The sequence below is a fragment of the Serinus canaria genome, chromosome 4 (genome assembly GCF_022539315.1).
Source record: "Serinus canaria isolate serCan28SL12 chromosome 4, serCan2020, whole genome shotgun sequence".
NCBI classification, from domain to species: Eukaryota; Metazoa; Chordata; class Aves; order Passeriformes; family Fringillidae; genus Serinus; species Serinus canaria.
In genome coordinates, this window is record NC_066317.1 from 49,732,796 (window position 1) to 49,746,464 (window position 13,669).

The 13,669-nt window shown below is 34.0% G+C and overlaps 1 protein-coding gene across 1 annotated transcript; it reads right to left on the reverse strand.

The window, feature by feature from the left end:
* Positions 1-1,783: 1,783 nt before the first annotated feature.
* On the reverse strand, positions 1,784-12,738 carry DTHD1 (death domain containing 1). Its single transcript, XM_050974078.1, is given in 14 exon segments — positions 1,784-2,073; positions 2,638-2,695; positions 6,018-6,089; positions 6,522-6,694; positions 7,919-8,124; positions 8,126-8,200; positions 8,791-8,879; positions 8,882-8,943; positions 9,779-9,867; positions 9,869-10,026; positions 10,862-11,041; positions 11,687-11,986; positions 12,467-12,564; positions 12,567-12,738. Coding segments are annotated over 14 exon segments (2,022 nt in total).
* Positions 12,739-13,669: the final 931 nt, after the last annotated feature.

A 13,669-nucleotide genomic window follows, 5' to 3' on the forward strand; every position in this document is an offset into this window, starting at 1 on the left:
CTGAAGATATCTGATGAGCTAGCAAGTGAATATTTAGTCCTTAAGAGAAGGCACTTATGACAAATGCCCGATGGCAAAAAGTGTTCAGCATTGGGAAAAGTGTGGTAATTCTTTCCTCTAATAAGAAGTCAGCTTACAGTTAAAAGACCCTCTTTATTAAAAAAAAAAAAAAAAAAAAAAAAAAGAATTGATGTTTGTTATGTTTCCTTCTCAGAGAAGGGGTTAAATTACTCGTAGATTTGTCTTACATCTAAAAACTGATAATAACATAATTTGAGACATTAGTGACTAGATGAATAAAACTAATTAATACTATTCCTATCGATCTTTTCTTTTACCATGCAGTTTTCTCATTTACAGTAGAAATTTGTAAATGTTGCAAATATATGACCTCTATAAATAAAATACACAGACTGTGTATCACAATTAAGATTTGCCAGCTAGATATACAGGTTTTCCAAATAGCCTAAAAATGAATAAAATTTAGATCAATAACGTTTTGACTTAGATTAATATTTATATTTTGTATTATATGATTCAAGGAGAGGTGAAAAAGGAAAATAATTGATGCATTGAGGAGGAATTAGAAGAACAACAGTAATTAATTGTGCACAGGTGGACTTGAAGAAAGAGGCATCTGTTGCAGACTTCTGAAGCAGTAGGGAAGTCACACAGATGTGACAGCCTATGTAATCACAATATGAGTGAGTACATCTTGCTCTCAGAAGTGTTTTTCACTGACTCTTGCCAGCTACCTTTTGCCTTTAACAGAAATCAGTTTAGTGTTAAGATAAATGTTTGGTGTGTTTTATGAGGTTTTCAATACACAAGTAAATAACAGAAGATGGAAAATTAAATATTATTTCAGTAGAAATCCCATTAAAAATACCAACTTTACTCATGCTCTGACTTAAAAATCAGGTTAGTCCTACTTAGCATTTTGGAAAGAAATGAGTTTTTAGAGAATAAAAACATGAACAAAGAATGGCACAAATACTTGTGATTAACTATCTTTACTTTCAATTCAAGAACTTAGTATAAGAAACAAAATGTCAAAGCCATACATTTTAGAATTTTTATGAAGAAATAGTTCTTTTCCCATATTTGATGGTAACCTCCATTAAAAAAGGAGGTTTTTACCATTTGATGGTAACCTCCATTTAAAAAACTCCATTAAAATGACAGTTTAAAATGAAACAACAAATCTCATAAATTCAGGAAAGACATTACGTATTCACATGAGTTTACACTGAAATCTTGTATGATATTCACAAGGATAAAAAATATTCATGGAGAATATAAAGGCAGAATTAATGACTAACAAATCTGAAAGTAAGAAGAAGTTATCTCTGTCTGTACATTAAGCTATAATCTGAAGAATTTGGTAGTTATTAAAACTGGACATAGAGCAATCCATTTATTATAGAATGATTCATATGATTTTGATAATGAACAATTTCTAATGTTTAAGATATGTGGAAATATTGTGTTGACCGTGTATGGCATGGACAAACAGTTAAAGTCCTCAGAAATCTATGCAGATCAGTCTGTAATTATTCATACCTATATTTTCAATATCTGACTTCTCCATAGAAGAAATGTGCACTTTTATCAAGCAAGGACATGGCTATTATACTTTGCTTATTAAAGAGGTTGCAAAGTAACAAATAGTCTTCTCCTGACTGATATCCCTGTCACTTGTTCATCCAGAAGTATCATGGAAATATTCATACACTTCAACAAGAAGGAAGATAAATTGGGCTGTGAGTTGCCAGTGATTCTCTCAGGTGAACACCTTATTTTGCCACTTAAAATGAAGTTCTTCTGAAAGATCACTTCTGCCACTCTTCTGCAAATAGCGAGACAAGAGCTGCTGTTTATCAGCTGACTTCCGAGATGTCTTTTTCCAGCAGCAAAGCAGCTCATAGATCTGGTGTGTTAAATTATCAGGGCACTTCAGCCTAACAAGCTGAAGCACGCTCCGTCAAACAGGTAAACATAAAGCAAACAATGATGTATTATCTTCTGCAAGCTCTTCTGCAAGCCAGAACAGCAACTTGTCCCATAGGGCCTCTGAAGGGCAAAAATTAGTGAAGTAAGAATAAATCTTCTTTTTTTTTGAAAAGCGTTTTAAAGCTGGAGGCTTGGTGGCTAAACTCCCCAGCTAAATAGGGAGTGTTTTATACTTTGGTGGAAACATCATCCCATCTCATTTCCAAAGCCATTTTTGGTAACTGCTCTGCAGTATGAATTTAATTTAGTCAAGAGCAGATTCAGAAATGATCTATAATTTTTGGAACTGAATGGGGAAAGTTAGCAATAAAATAAAAGAGTTTCACTATTTACTGCAACTGATTCATCAATTATACTGGAGCTTTCCAGTACAAACTGGATTTCCTGATACACAAATATATATGCTGTTCAAGCATCCCACACAACAGTACCTTACAAGAGCTGTTGCATTTCCTGGTAAACAGACCTCTTTTCCTTTGACTGCCTCTTAACACATTAACTATTTCCTTTCTGAACATGGAATTTTCAAGTGTCAGAAACAGCTGAAACAAGCCCTCAAAAAAAAAAAAATAGCAAGCATAGGTCTTTTTTATATTGGTATTAATTTAATGGTTGTTTTCTTACCTGATGAATCAGAAAAAATTCGTTTTGTACTTTGTGGATGGTGGATCAATTTTTCATGCTATTAAAAAAAATGTGTTGAGGAAAGAGAAATGATGATGAGTAAGAAGTGAGGCATATGATTTAGGAGTGGATTGAAATAAAATCTTGGGGTTTAACTCTAAGCATTTTAAATTTTTTCTACTTACATAGAATAGTTTTGTCATTATTAAAAACAATTAACACCATCAACAGGTATAAAACAGTCTATAGCTACTAAATTAAAGAAATTAACAAAATTTTCATCGATCAAGTGGGTGTTTATTATCTCTTATAAAATGTTCATCCTTCATGCAACTTTACATATAGTTGATTAATAGCATTATGCCATAAGTGATGCATATACACTGGGTGTATAGAAAATTTGTATAGAACCTTCCTAGATGTTACAGATTCTTATTTTGAATACTGCATTAGCTTTGCCTTCCTTTCAAGGAAAAGAACAATTTTTAGTGTTGCAGTAGATATTGTGAGGTCAGGTAACCACAGTGTATTTGTAGTTATAGTTATTCATTTTACATAGCTCATCTTTTAATAAATCATCATGAAAAATCATCAAAATTCAAAAGATAAGTTCCATTAGAAAGTAGAGAGTTTTTCCTCTTTCTTCTCTAAACATTGGAGAGAAAGAATAAATACTTTTTCCTGTTTTACCTATGTAAAGTTTTGTCCCGTTTTAACTACTGCTGAGAAAGACAAAAGTCTTCTGGGCTTTAGTGTTGTTTCCTACTGCATATAGAACAAGAAATTACTTACATAAGCACTGAGCACAAAAAGAGATTAGTTTGTAAGAAGTGAAATTCAGATTTTTTGTTTGAAAATGAAATTATCCTCTGTCAGTGCCCATGTTACTTTTGTCACACACATTCAGTTGCATTACCTGGCTGTTTATTCACAGCTCTCCCAAGGAAATTTGCCTGAGGTTTATTCACTGATCTGTTTTTCATTTGGGAATTAAGAATATGAAACTTGGACTGGAAAAGTTATTGTTTTCTTTCTGATATACTGAGCATTATGGAGCTTATCTGAATCACTTCTATAACACAGGCTTTAAATATTGTTCAATATTTGGAGTGTCTCAAATGTACTGACCTGCACAGCCATAAGGCCAGTATATTCATAACCATTACCTATTGTGAATTAAACAACTTTTCATCAGGCCTGTACACAGTCATCCTGGGAGGTGATTTCAGTGTACACAGGATGCACACATTATCCACTGCATGGCAGTGCAAAACCATCCTACTGCTCTGGAGACCTTGGGGGTTGGACTGGGTGACCTTTAAAAGACCCTTTCAACCTAAGTTATTCCATGATTCTATGATCTGAATCTGCCTCGTTTTGCATGATTCTACAGCCATTCTGTCATTGGATGTGCCCCAGTGTGAAGATAGAATGACATGGCTAAAAAGCTCTCAGAATAAAGGGAATATAAAGCTCTTCCAGAAGGGGGCATTGCTTTTCTTCCAAGACTCAGCTTTCTCTGGCTTTGTTTAATGATGCATATGTATTTAAACTTTTTTTCATTCATTAATGAGAATTTACCACCTCAAAGGTCTGTATTAGATTTTCAAAGTTTTTGTGGATGAACTCAATTACCCATGCATTGACTTTACTCTGAACCACTTCATGCTACTTAATGTTAAAATAGTAGCAAAAATTATAAGAATTAAAAATTAGTATTGTCTAAAAATAGTGTAATAATATAAAATGCATTAGATCTAAAACATTAAATTGCCTTTAAAGATTAAGTGTCTGTGGTGAAGTGCTAAATTCACCCATGGTTCAGCTGCACTGGCATGTGGTCCTGCTCTTCTGGTTGACAGCTTAAGTAAAATACTCTTAGCAGTAAAAGCAGTTTTCTAGTCTGGAAGGCCCTTCAATTAGCCATGCAACTGCCTTTCTGAAGCAGGGAATAGCATGCTATTCTGCTGTTAGACAGTCATTAGACATAAAACTTCAGCAGAATAGTAATTTCATAATGTCTATATGTATTACAGCAATCTATTTTTGCAAAGCATTCCCAGCCAGTAACATTGATGTGCTCTGTCAAATGACCTCTCAGACATGACCAGACTCTAGTAGCATATTAAACAGGACAGACAGAAAAGGAGAAATTAATCTTTTACCTCTTTAGCCCACTGTGTCACATAAATACAAAATCTTCGAAACCAGTAGGTATGCACAGACATACTTGACATTAAAACCTAATGCACTGTATCTGACTTGTGTTGAACAAAATAGGTTAGAGGAACAGGTGTTTGCTGTTGCTGAGGAAAGGAAAGCATCATAAATAGGAATCATTAGTGAAAATCAGATTACTTCTGTAGAAATATATGTTACAGTAAAAACTGATGTGAATGTTTGCATACAAAGTAAACAAAAAGTATTTTGACCACTGTCAGCAATATATTTGTAAGTGGCTAATGAGGGCACATACATATAAAAAATGGGTTATGATTGTACAGTTACTGCCTTCTTTATAAAAGAAATTTAAATGGGAATTTCATAGAAATGAGTGGAAATGTCGTAGTCAGAATAGTTGCCTTAAATAGTTGCCATCTGTCTTTGTCACAACCAAAATCAGACATTTCAGATTCTTTTAACTATCATCTGGAAAAAAAATAAATTGAGTGAAGTGAAAAAAAAAAAACAAACCGTGTGAAATACAAATTCAAACACAAAAACAGGCTACTGTTTATCACCAGAGATTTAGACCAAGTGTTTCTGTAGATATTTTGATATTAAAATGTATGCAACATTGATATTAGTAGTTTAGTGGCAGCATTTTGTGCAACATAATGTGCTGGTACATAGGCTCTTTGAAAAGTTTACAATGAGATTTTATTGAAGGAATATTAAAGATTAATTTATATAGCATTAGCATTTACCAGAGATGGAGATAATTGCCCACATGACTGTACTGCAGAGGCTAATCAGGAATAATAGAATAATCAGGTGATAAGTGGATGACAGGTTACACAAACCATTTAATGATCCCACCATTTGCAATTCTGGGCTCCTAAGACAATGAAACAAGAATGATACACCTGAACTTCAGTAATAATATCACAGTGCCATAATAATTTCTCCCTTCCAGCTGGGGAGAGTAGATAGCTGAAAATTTTCTGCTAGAATTTTTTCCATGCTTATACTTGGATATGGGTCCTTCCCCACAGCTAAGAGAACTTCTGAGAATGTTTGTACATTGATGATGCACCAGAAGTCTATCAGTGACTTCTGTGTTTATCTGTAAATCAAAAATCATACCAAGAACCTTTTTCTAATAAATATAAGGTAAGGCAGAAAGGGAAATGTCTCTAATATTATCAAGTGGGAAACACATTATCCTTTGGCAATGTTATTGCTAATTTTCACAGTGGAGACTGGTGTTGATATTCATCATATGGAAAGGAGGAGAGCATCCCTGTATCCTAAAATATGTATGGTTGAATTAAAGGGGTTTTTTTTAATTCACTGTTCCTGCCTTCCAGGTATCAACTGCTTGTCCATGTTCTCACTTACAATATCTTTAAATAATCAGAGAAATCAGCATAGTTGATTTTCTCTTATCTTTAAAGTAGCAATTATGTTGTTATTATTACTGAGTCAAATTTTCTTGGACTGTGCAGCCCAAGATTTTCCTTTGTAAAAGCCTATTATGTAATGCTGCTCCATATCTCATCCCTATTCTGCTGGAGCTGACTTTCAGCAGATAAATTCCTAATGACCAAACTGAAAAATGTCCAAGAACACTTTGCCAAAATCATCTCTTGGCGCCATAAATGAGGTTGGGTTCAGGCAGAGCAGTTGCTCAATGTGTGCCCCTGAAGTTTGCTCTGAAACCTTTGTTCCCATTTCTTTGGTATCGTCTCTCTGGTAATTTTATAAACTACTGCTGTTCCTTTGTAATGAGGTGAACTGTGGTTACCAAATTCATCCACTTTAATTTGGATCTCCAGCCTTTGTTTTTGTGAATGAAAAATCAGTCTGGAGACTTTCCTGAAGTCTTCTCCATTCTCTGCAGTCCATATAATAAATTAAAAAAAAAAAATTTAAACTGCATTTAGATGCATGGCATCTAAAATAATTCATTAGCATGTATCAAGTAAAGGTAATCATATAACATTTGGTTGTTCCTTGGTTATTCTTTATCATTCCTCTTACTTTATTGAACATCTGAGTTCAGCCAGCTTCAGTAGTAGCCATATCTCTGCAGCTAGCTTTCTTAGCCCTTTAATAGCTGGCTTCAAGAGTAAGTGGTGAAGGCAGTGCTACAAGTTGGAAATCAAGGAACAGAAAAGGAGGTATGTACATAACATAAAGAACAATAAAAATAAAGGGGTGTTGTGAACGGAATTAAAGTATATGCTTTCTGGTTATTCAGGATGGATAGCTATGTGTAATAACAATATGAATGGCAGCAGAGGGGTAGATGCATTTTTAGGTTTTCTAAATCCATTTATTTGATGCATCTACAGACACTGTCCTTTGTGTATATAAGCAGACATTTCTCATGGGCTGGAGACTTCTCTTTTTGAAGAACAGTCCTTTCTTTAGAGTACATGCAGTTTTCAATGGGAGAGTTTATGTACAAAATGTTCAGAGGGTCAAATACATATTTATATGTTCAACCTAAGACAGACAGAAGAGACTATATGCAATTTAGGGTGAAAACCTTTCAGAGCCTTCTTATCTCTTTTCCCTATAAAAAATTCTCTGAATGGTGGCAGCCACTACATGGAATTTTCTAGGCTGCTAAGAGAAATGGCATAACTCTCTCATCACCTCAATTCACAGTGTAACTCACAAGAGGCAATATTTTGCCTTGGTTTCTTGCTCAGTATAAGTGAATTTACTTGGAAAAAGCAGCAGACAGAAACCTGTCCTTTTAAAATATTCTCAAAATACCATGTGTTTCTAAGGAACCAGGTTTCACAGAATTCACAGGGTTTTAAGAGATCTCTAAAGATCATCTTATCCAACTCTCCTGCTCAAAGCAGGGTCACCGAGAGCACATTGCTCAGGAGCTCGTTCAGGTCATACATTTTCTTTACAGTTGGAGCAGTTTCTCATTAAGCTCCACATTCCTTTCTTTGACAAGAAACAGAGCACTGAAATAAACTAACATTACACACTAAATGTACTGCGAGTACCTTCAATCTGCATGTGTTCCCATACAGCGTTTTTTAATAGCTGAGGTAATTGATGATTTTCATACAGTTGCTTGAATTAACTGCCTTACCTGAAGCAGAAATATTTTCTCTAAATCTCAGATGAATCTGCTCTCCTTGTCTTAATGGGAACTGCTGTATAGATTCTGGGGGACCAAAATAACCCTCCTCGTGGAGATTTTGAAGTTCATTGGTCAATTCTCTGGATGCAGACAGCAAAACTACTATTTTATATGGGTTTTCTCTTTTCTGATACAGTATCACATTAGCTACGGAGAACTTCTTCCACAGCCTGAGCAAAGAGGAGAAGATACCTGTTTTCCAAAAGGAATGCAAGGCAAATGACCCCAAAGCTGTAGTGAGGTAAAAAAAAAAAAAAGATAGGAAAAAAAAAAAAAAAAGAAAAAAAATTAAATTAAAGAGCTTTATTTTAAATAATTTTTCAACTGCCAATAGTTTTTTCTTAAAAAACAATATGGGGCTTATTCTCCAAGGAAACTTTTGCTACTGTCTTTTCATCCTTGTTTCCAACACATGAAAAGGTGGAAATTTGCTTGTGTTTGTAGTGTAAAGTATGTTGACCATGTAGGCATGATTTCAAATACACGAGAATTTTACATGAAAGTAAGATAATATTTCATAATAAGAATTAAAAAAAAATTAAGCTATTTTAGTTAGAGAGCTAAATCACATTTGCCAATTAAGACTGATATCTGCATTTCCTTTTTCAAGGTTCTATGTACTACATTGTGTATATTCTATAAATGAAAAAGGTGGGATGCTTTTTGTAATTATGAGCAACAAATCTAGGAGCAAGTTAATGGTTAAAATGGATGATTTCTTAACACTACTAATTTCCACTTATTTGTAAATAAGAACTAAATATAAGCACAGAACTAAATATTTCAGTGAATAAAATTTTGTTAAATTATTCATACATTACCTTTCTAAATGCTCATTTAGTTCAAAAGTTACAAGCTCATTCTGTGCATTCTGGATAATAACATCATCAAACAGCTTCCACCCCTCTTTTTGTTTCCATGACCTAATAATTTCAAAGTATCACTGAGATTGTCCCTACTTCTTCTCACAGAAGTGCTCACAACCCTGGAAAGCCAAATAATTATAAAAAAAATAACATAAAAATAGTTCTGCAGAAATAGTAAGCTTGTGTTTGTAGCCGTTTTCCCCACTGCTGTCCTTGATGACTTTTACCCACCTTGCTTAAAATCTGTATCTGGAAAGATAATATATAATTATATCATTCACATTCAGAGTCTGTGAATGATATAATTATTTAGAGATTTTTTTCTTCAGTTCTCCAGAAACTGCTGGAACATAGAGATCCTATTTCTTTTCAGGAGTCTCCATGTTTTAATGCTTTTTTGAGACATGTTTTAAAAAAACATGTCTTAAAAGTTATAGAAATATTGTACTGCCTACTTTAGAAAAATCTGGACTTTTATCTAGTGCATAAAACTGACCTACTATAAACCACTGTGCCATGCATTTTGATTCAGGCAACCATTGAAATATGTGGAAGTAGAGATGAAAAAATTCAAAGGTCAGACTCAAAGCAACTTGGTGTGTTATGAACACAGCAGCTTTAAGTCATGTCTGTTCTTTGTGCTCAATTTTTTACTTTGGTGAATATGTCTGAATATTTCTTGGTGAAAAAACTTCACCCAGTCTTCATTCTGACTCCTGCTAGAAATGTAGCGGTCACCATATTTAAAGAATAAACATCAATTACTGTATTGATTTTTCTGGCGAAACTATAGCATGAATATTTTGAGGGCTTGCTCTAGTGCTTCTAACAAAGCTCATAGGTATTGCAGACTATATTAAAGAACAAACATAGTTTTAATACAAGAAATCATAAACCAGAAACTGTTAAAATTCATTGATTTTGATGCTTTAAAATATGGTGAATTTGAAGTGAGGATGGTATGCTGCAGCAACCCTCTTTACTGTAGCACTAATGGCTGTTGCATGTTCTGTCTCATCTCCTTGTCTTTTTGTCTGGGTTTGGAGGACAGGGTAGAGAAAGAGTGACTGAGCTGTTAAAAGGTTGGGATGAAGGATGCTGCACATGAACCAGTGTGCTAGTAGGTATCACTGAGTGATACATATGTCTTGCTTTCAATGCTGAAACCAATGATGGCTCAATTGGCTGAATCTAAATATAGAAAGCAATTGTATAATCAACTTGCAGGAAAAAAAAATCTTCCATTACATGCCTGGATTTTGGTATAAAAATCGGTTTTACAAAATTGGTTTATCTTTTGGAGTTGTCTAGACTATCACAGAAGAGTCAGACTCCTCTCTTTAACCCAAGAAAACCTTACTCATGTAACAGCACTTTATACAAAGCTCAGAAAAATGCTTGAAAGAAATCAAAACCTGGAACTTTTATTGCCTAAAATGTTTATATTGTTTTGTTCTGGATTTGAGTTCAAGTTTTGAAACTCATGAGCTTCCTCTGATTTTGAAAAATTTCTGAAATTTTTCTCATCTGTATTTTTTCATAATTTTGATATCTCCATACTTCAAAATTAACATATTAATGGGGAAAGGGAGAAACATAACTGAAGCATAATTTGAGACTATACTCAGCCTAAGACTAATACACGATAAAAACCTTTTATTGCACTTGCTGACACCAAGGAGAGAAATGGTGAGAGAAATGAGTCAGGTGAGAGAAATGGTTCCATTAACTTGATCACTGGGCCAAACAATTAAAGTTTTGAGTTGACACATCTTTATTGAAAATGACTATATTTCCTGAACTATATCAAACAAGGGTAGATAGATCTTTTTTAGCTAAAGATATCCCTGACATGTGGTTTTTACAAAGCTGACAGGAAATCTGCATGTACAGGATGTGAAGCTGCAACCACTTTTTTAGACTTCTGATATTGGAAAAGATTGCACTTTAACATCATTAGCATACTCACTTCAGAACTGATCAGATACCAAGCTTATGGAACAAGTACCACATATTTCAAGTTTACCTTTAACTGCATAGGTGCTGGAGAACTGAATGTTTCTGGATGGTAACAGAAAGAGATTCTAGAATCCACGTTCAGCTTCTGTAAGAGTCCTGCCTTTGGAACAGTAAATGTTTCCTTCTTTAAGCATGACAACACAGAAAAAACACATGGATGATAAATTTTTACTTCTGCAAAACTTTCCTGAAAAAGAGAATGTGAGGTTAGACTATTGGAGGGAAAGGAAGCTGTGTTTCACAGTTTGAGAAGGTAACATTCTCTATAGAGCAAAGTATGAAATGAAAATAAATGGAATATTATTGCCCCCTGCATGCCCAAGTACCTGGTGATCTCTAGTCATCATGTGATATTATTCATATTCCAGTGTATGACTTGGGTGAAATGAAATAAATTTATAAACTGGGTGATGAATCTGGTCCAATACAACACTTCTTCATTTAAAAAGTGTGCTCATTTGATATAGTTTGTACTTTTTTATATTTGTGGAGCTATGTAACTTTGTTGTGATCTAAAAGCACAGTAATTCACCCTAAATTTTGCTTTTATCAAATAATGCAATGCATTGCACTTATTTACAATAATCATGAAACATTACTCAACCATTAAGATTGTGGGATCAAGCATTTGCTTAGCATTTTAAGTGAAAAAAAATGTTCGTAAATACTAGTTTTCAAATAGAATTAATGCTTGAGAAAGTAGGAAGAAAAGTTCTGTTTAACCACACATAGTGGGCAATATGATTTAATAATGACAACTTTACTTGACAAACTCCAGAGACTTAACTGGGAAGCTCAAATGATGTTTTTGCAATCCTTTGATGAGAGTTACCTTATGGTTTCCTTGGTATCTTTGCAAAGAAATAGGAGTTAAGTAGCTTGACTGGAAGTTGGTATCAGTCACCTTCACCATAATTTCCTGATAATTTTCTCTGAAGCATGATGAAAATGGGATTGCAATGTTGATAGGGAAAAGTAGTTTTTCATCTTCATAACATTCAATACTGATGACATTGCTGACCAGCTCCTCAGAATCATCCACCACCAAGGAACTAGTGTCATTGAGTATATTACACTTCAGATTCTCCAGGACAGTTGCAGGGGGTTTAATAAAACAAGCTATTCCCTTTGACTAGAAATCTATAAAAAGAAGTTATTTGTATTTTGAGTGGGGTAGCATTTTGTATTTTTAATTAAATACTTCAATGTAATGATGCACTACAATGAAGCATAAGAAGATAATTCCGAAAAATATTTTTAAGAATAAATGAGAAAATCATGAAAAATTTTATGTTTAGCCTGTTTCAGAACAGGTTACAAATTACTGTAAAACTGATGAATTGTGATCCTTTCCTACTAATTTCCAACAATTTAAGGATTATTGACTTTACTAGCTGTGACTCAGTCCCTCTTTGGCATAAAAAAAATAGATGCAAATAGAAACTTACGGTTTACTTAGAAACTTAGGGTTTAGTCCAAAGGGAAAGATCTTCGTTGCACATGTTCAAATTGTAAGCTGCTGTTATGTGCACAACCATCATCTGTTCAGTACTTGTATATTGAGTTTCTGCACCCACACATGTTTATAAGTTAATAAGCAATAATTATGTACATCTGTTCCTAAAAAAAGATCATGTGCTTATTCTCTGTTCATCCAGTATCTAGATTTTTGTACTTCTTCTGAATCACTCACAAAAGGATTCACATCAGAAGATCATAAGTTTGTGCTGAAGATGTGAAGGTACTTCGGTAATTTCTAAAGATCTCATTATTCTTTTTAATTTTACTGTCTTCCATTTTCTCTGTCAGTTTGTGGTCTTCACTTTCTAGCCCTTTTAAACAGTCCCTGACTACTTCCTTTTTCCTCTGTTCGAAACGATTCATGATGCTTCTGTCAGAAATGTCCTTCAATATCCCAGACAGAATGTCTTCCTCACTGCCTGTAAGAGCATCTTGAAAAGCCTCCAGTTCTGGAGGCTCTTCAGCAACCGAGCTACCTCCCTGAAGTTTATCCTTTCCATTGCACTCTTTTTTCTCTGTTCTTATTTAACTTGGTCTAAAAAATATTCCTTTCTAATACTTCCTCAGTTTCCAAGTGACTTATTAGACTTTGACTATATTTGGAAAAAAAAAAAGAAAAAAGTAAGCAAATACATTTTAAAATTATTGTTTACACTGGTAGTTTCAAAAAAGAAATACTATTTTCCTGTTTTTCCACAGGCACTTTTACAGTAATGAAGAAATTCTTGACAGTTTAACAGGACTGAAAAACAGAAAAAAAGGATTGGAAATAAAAGAGCTTTGTTTGCAGAAGAGGTTGTAAAAGACCACTTCCCAGTTTCACTCTAAGGTAAAGGTCAAGCTTAGGCAAAACTGTCAAAATTTACATTTCCCCCCTGAATTTTCCATTTTCTAAACAAAACAATAAAAATCCTCAAACAAATTGTACAGCCCTTTAAACTTCCCTAAAATCAAATTTGAAGATAAGGGGGTAATTCAAAACAATGGCATTTTCCTATGCTGTAAATGTGATTTTTCTAATATGGGCAAGAAAAGATACGGCCTTGTAACCGTATACTATCTGATTGTGTCAGATGGAAAGACCCTTTTTCCATTCAATTACAAGGTTAACCATGAAGTAAGTCTTCTTTTGTGGTTTTCCCCTTCCCCATTTATTTTCTAACACTTCTTTTTCTGTGCTTTTTCTGATGTTTCATAACACAGCCTTAGAATAAAGAGGTAGTTTATATGCAACTGTCTCCAAATCTCTTTACTGAGTGTTTTAAGGAATTTTTTCAGGTGAGGAATAGCAGCT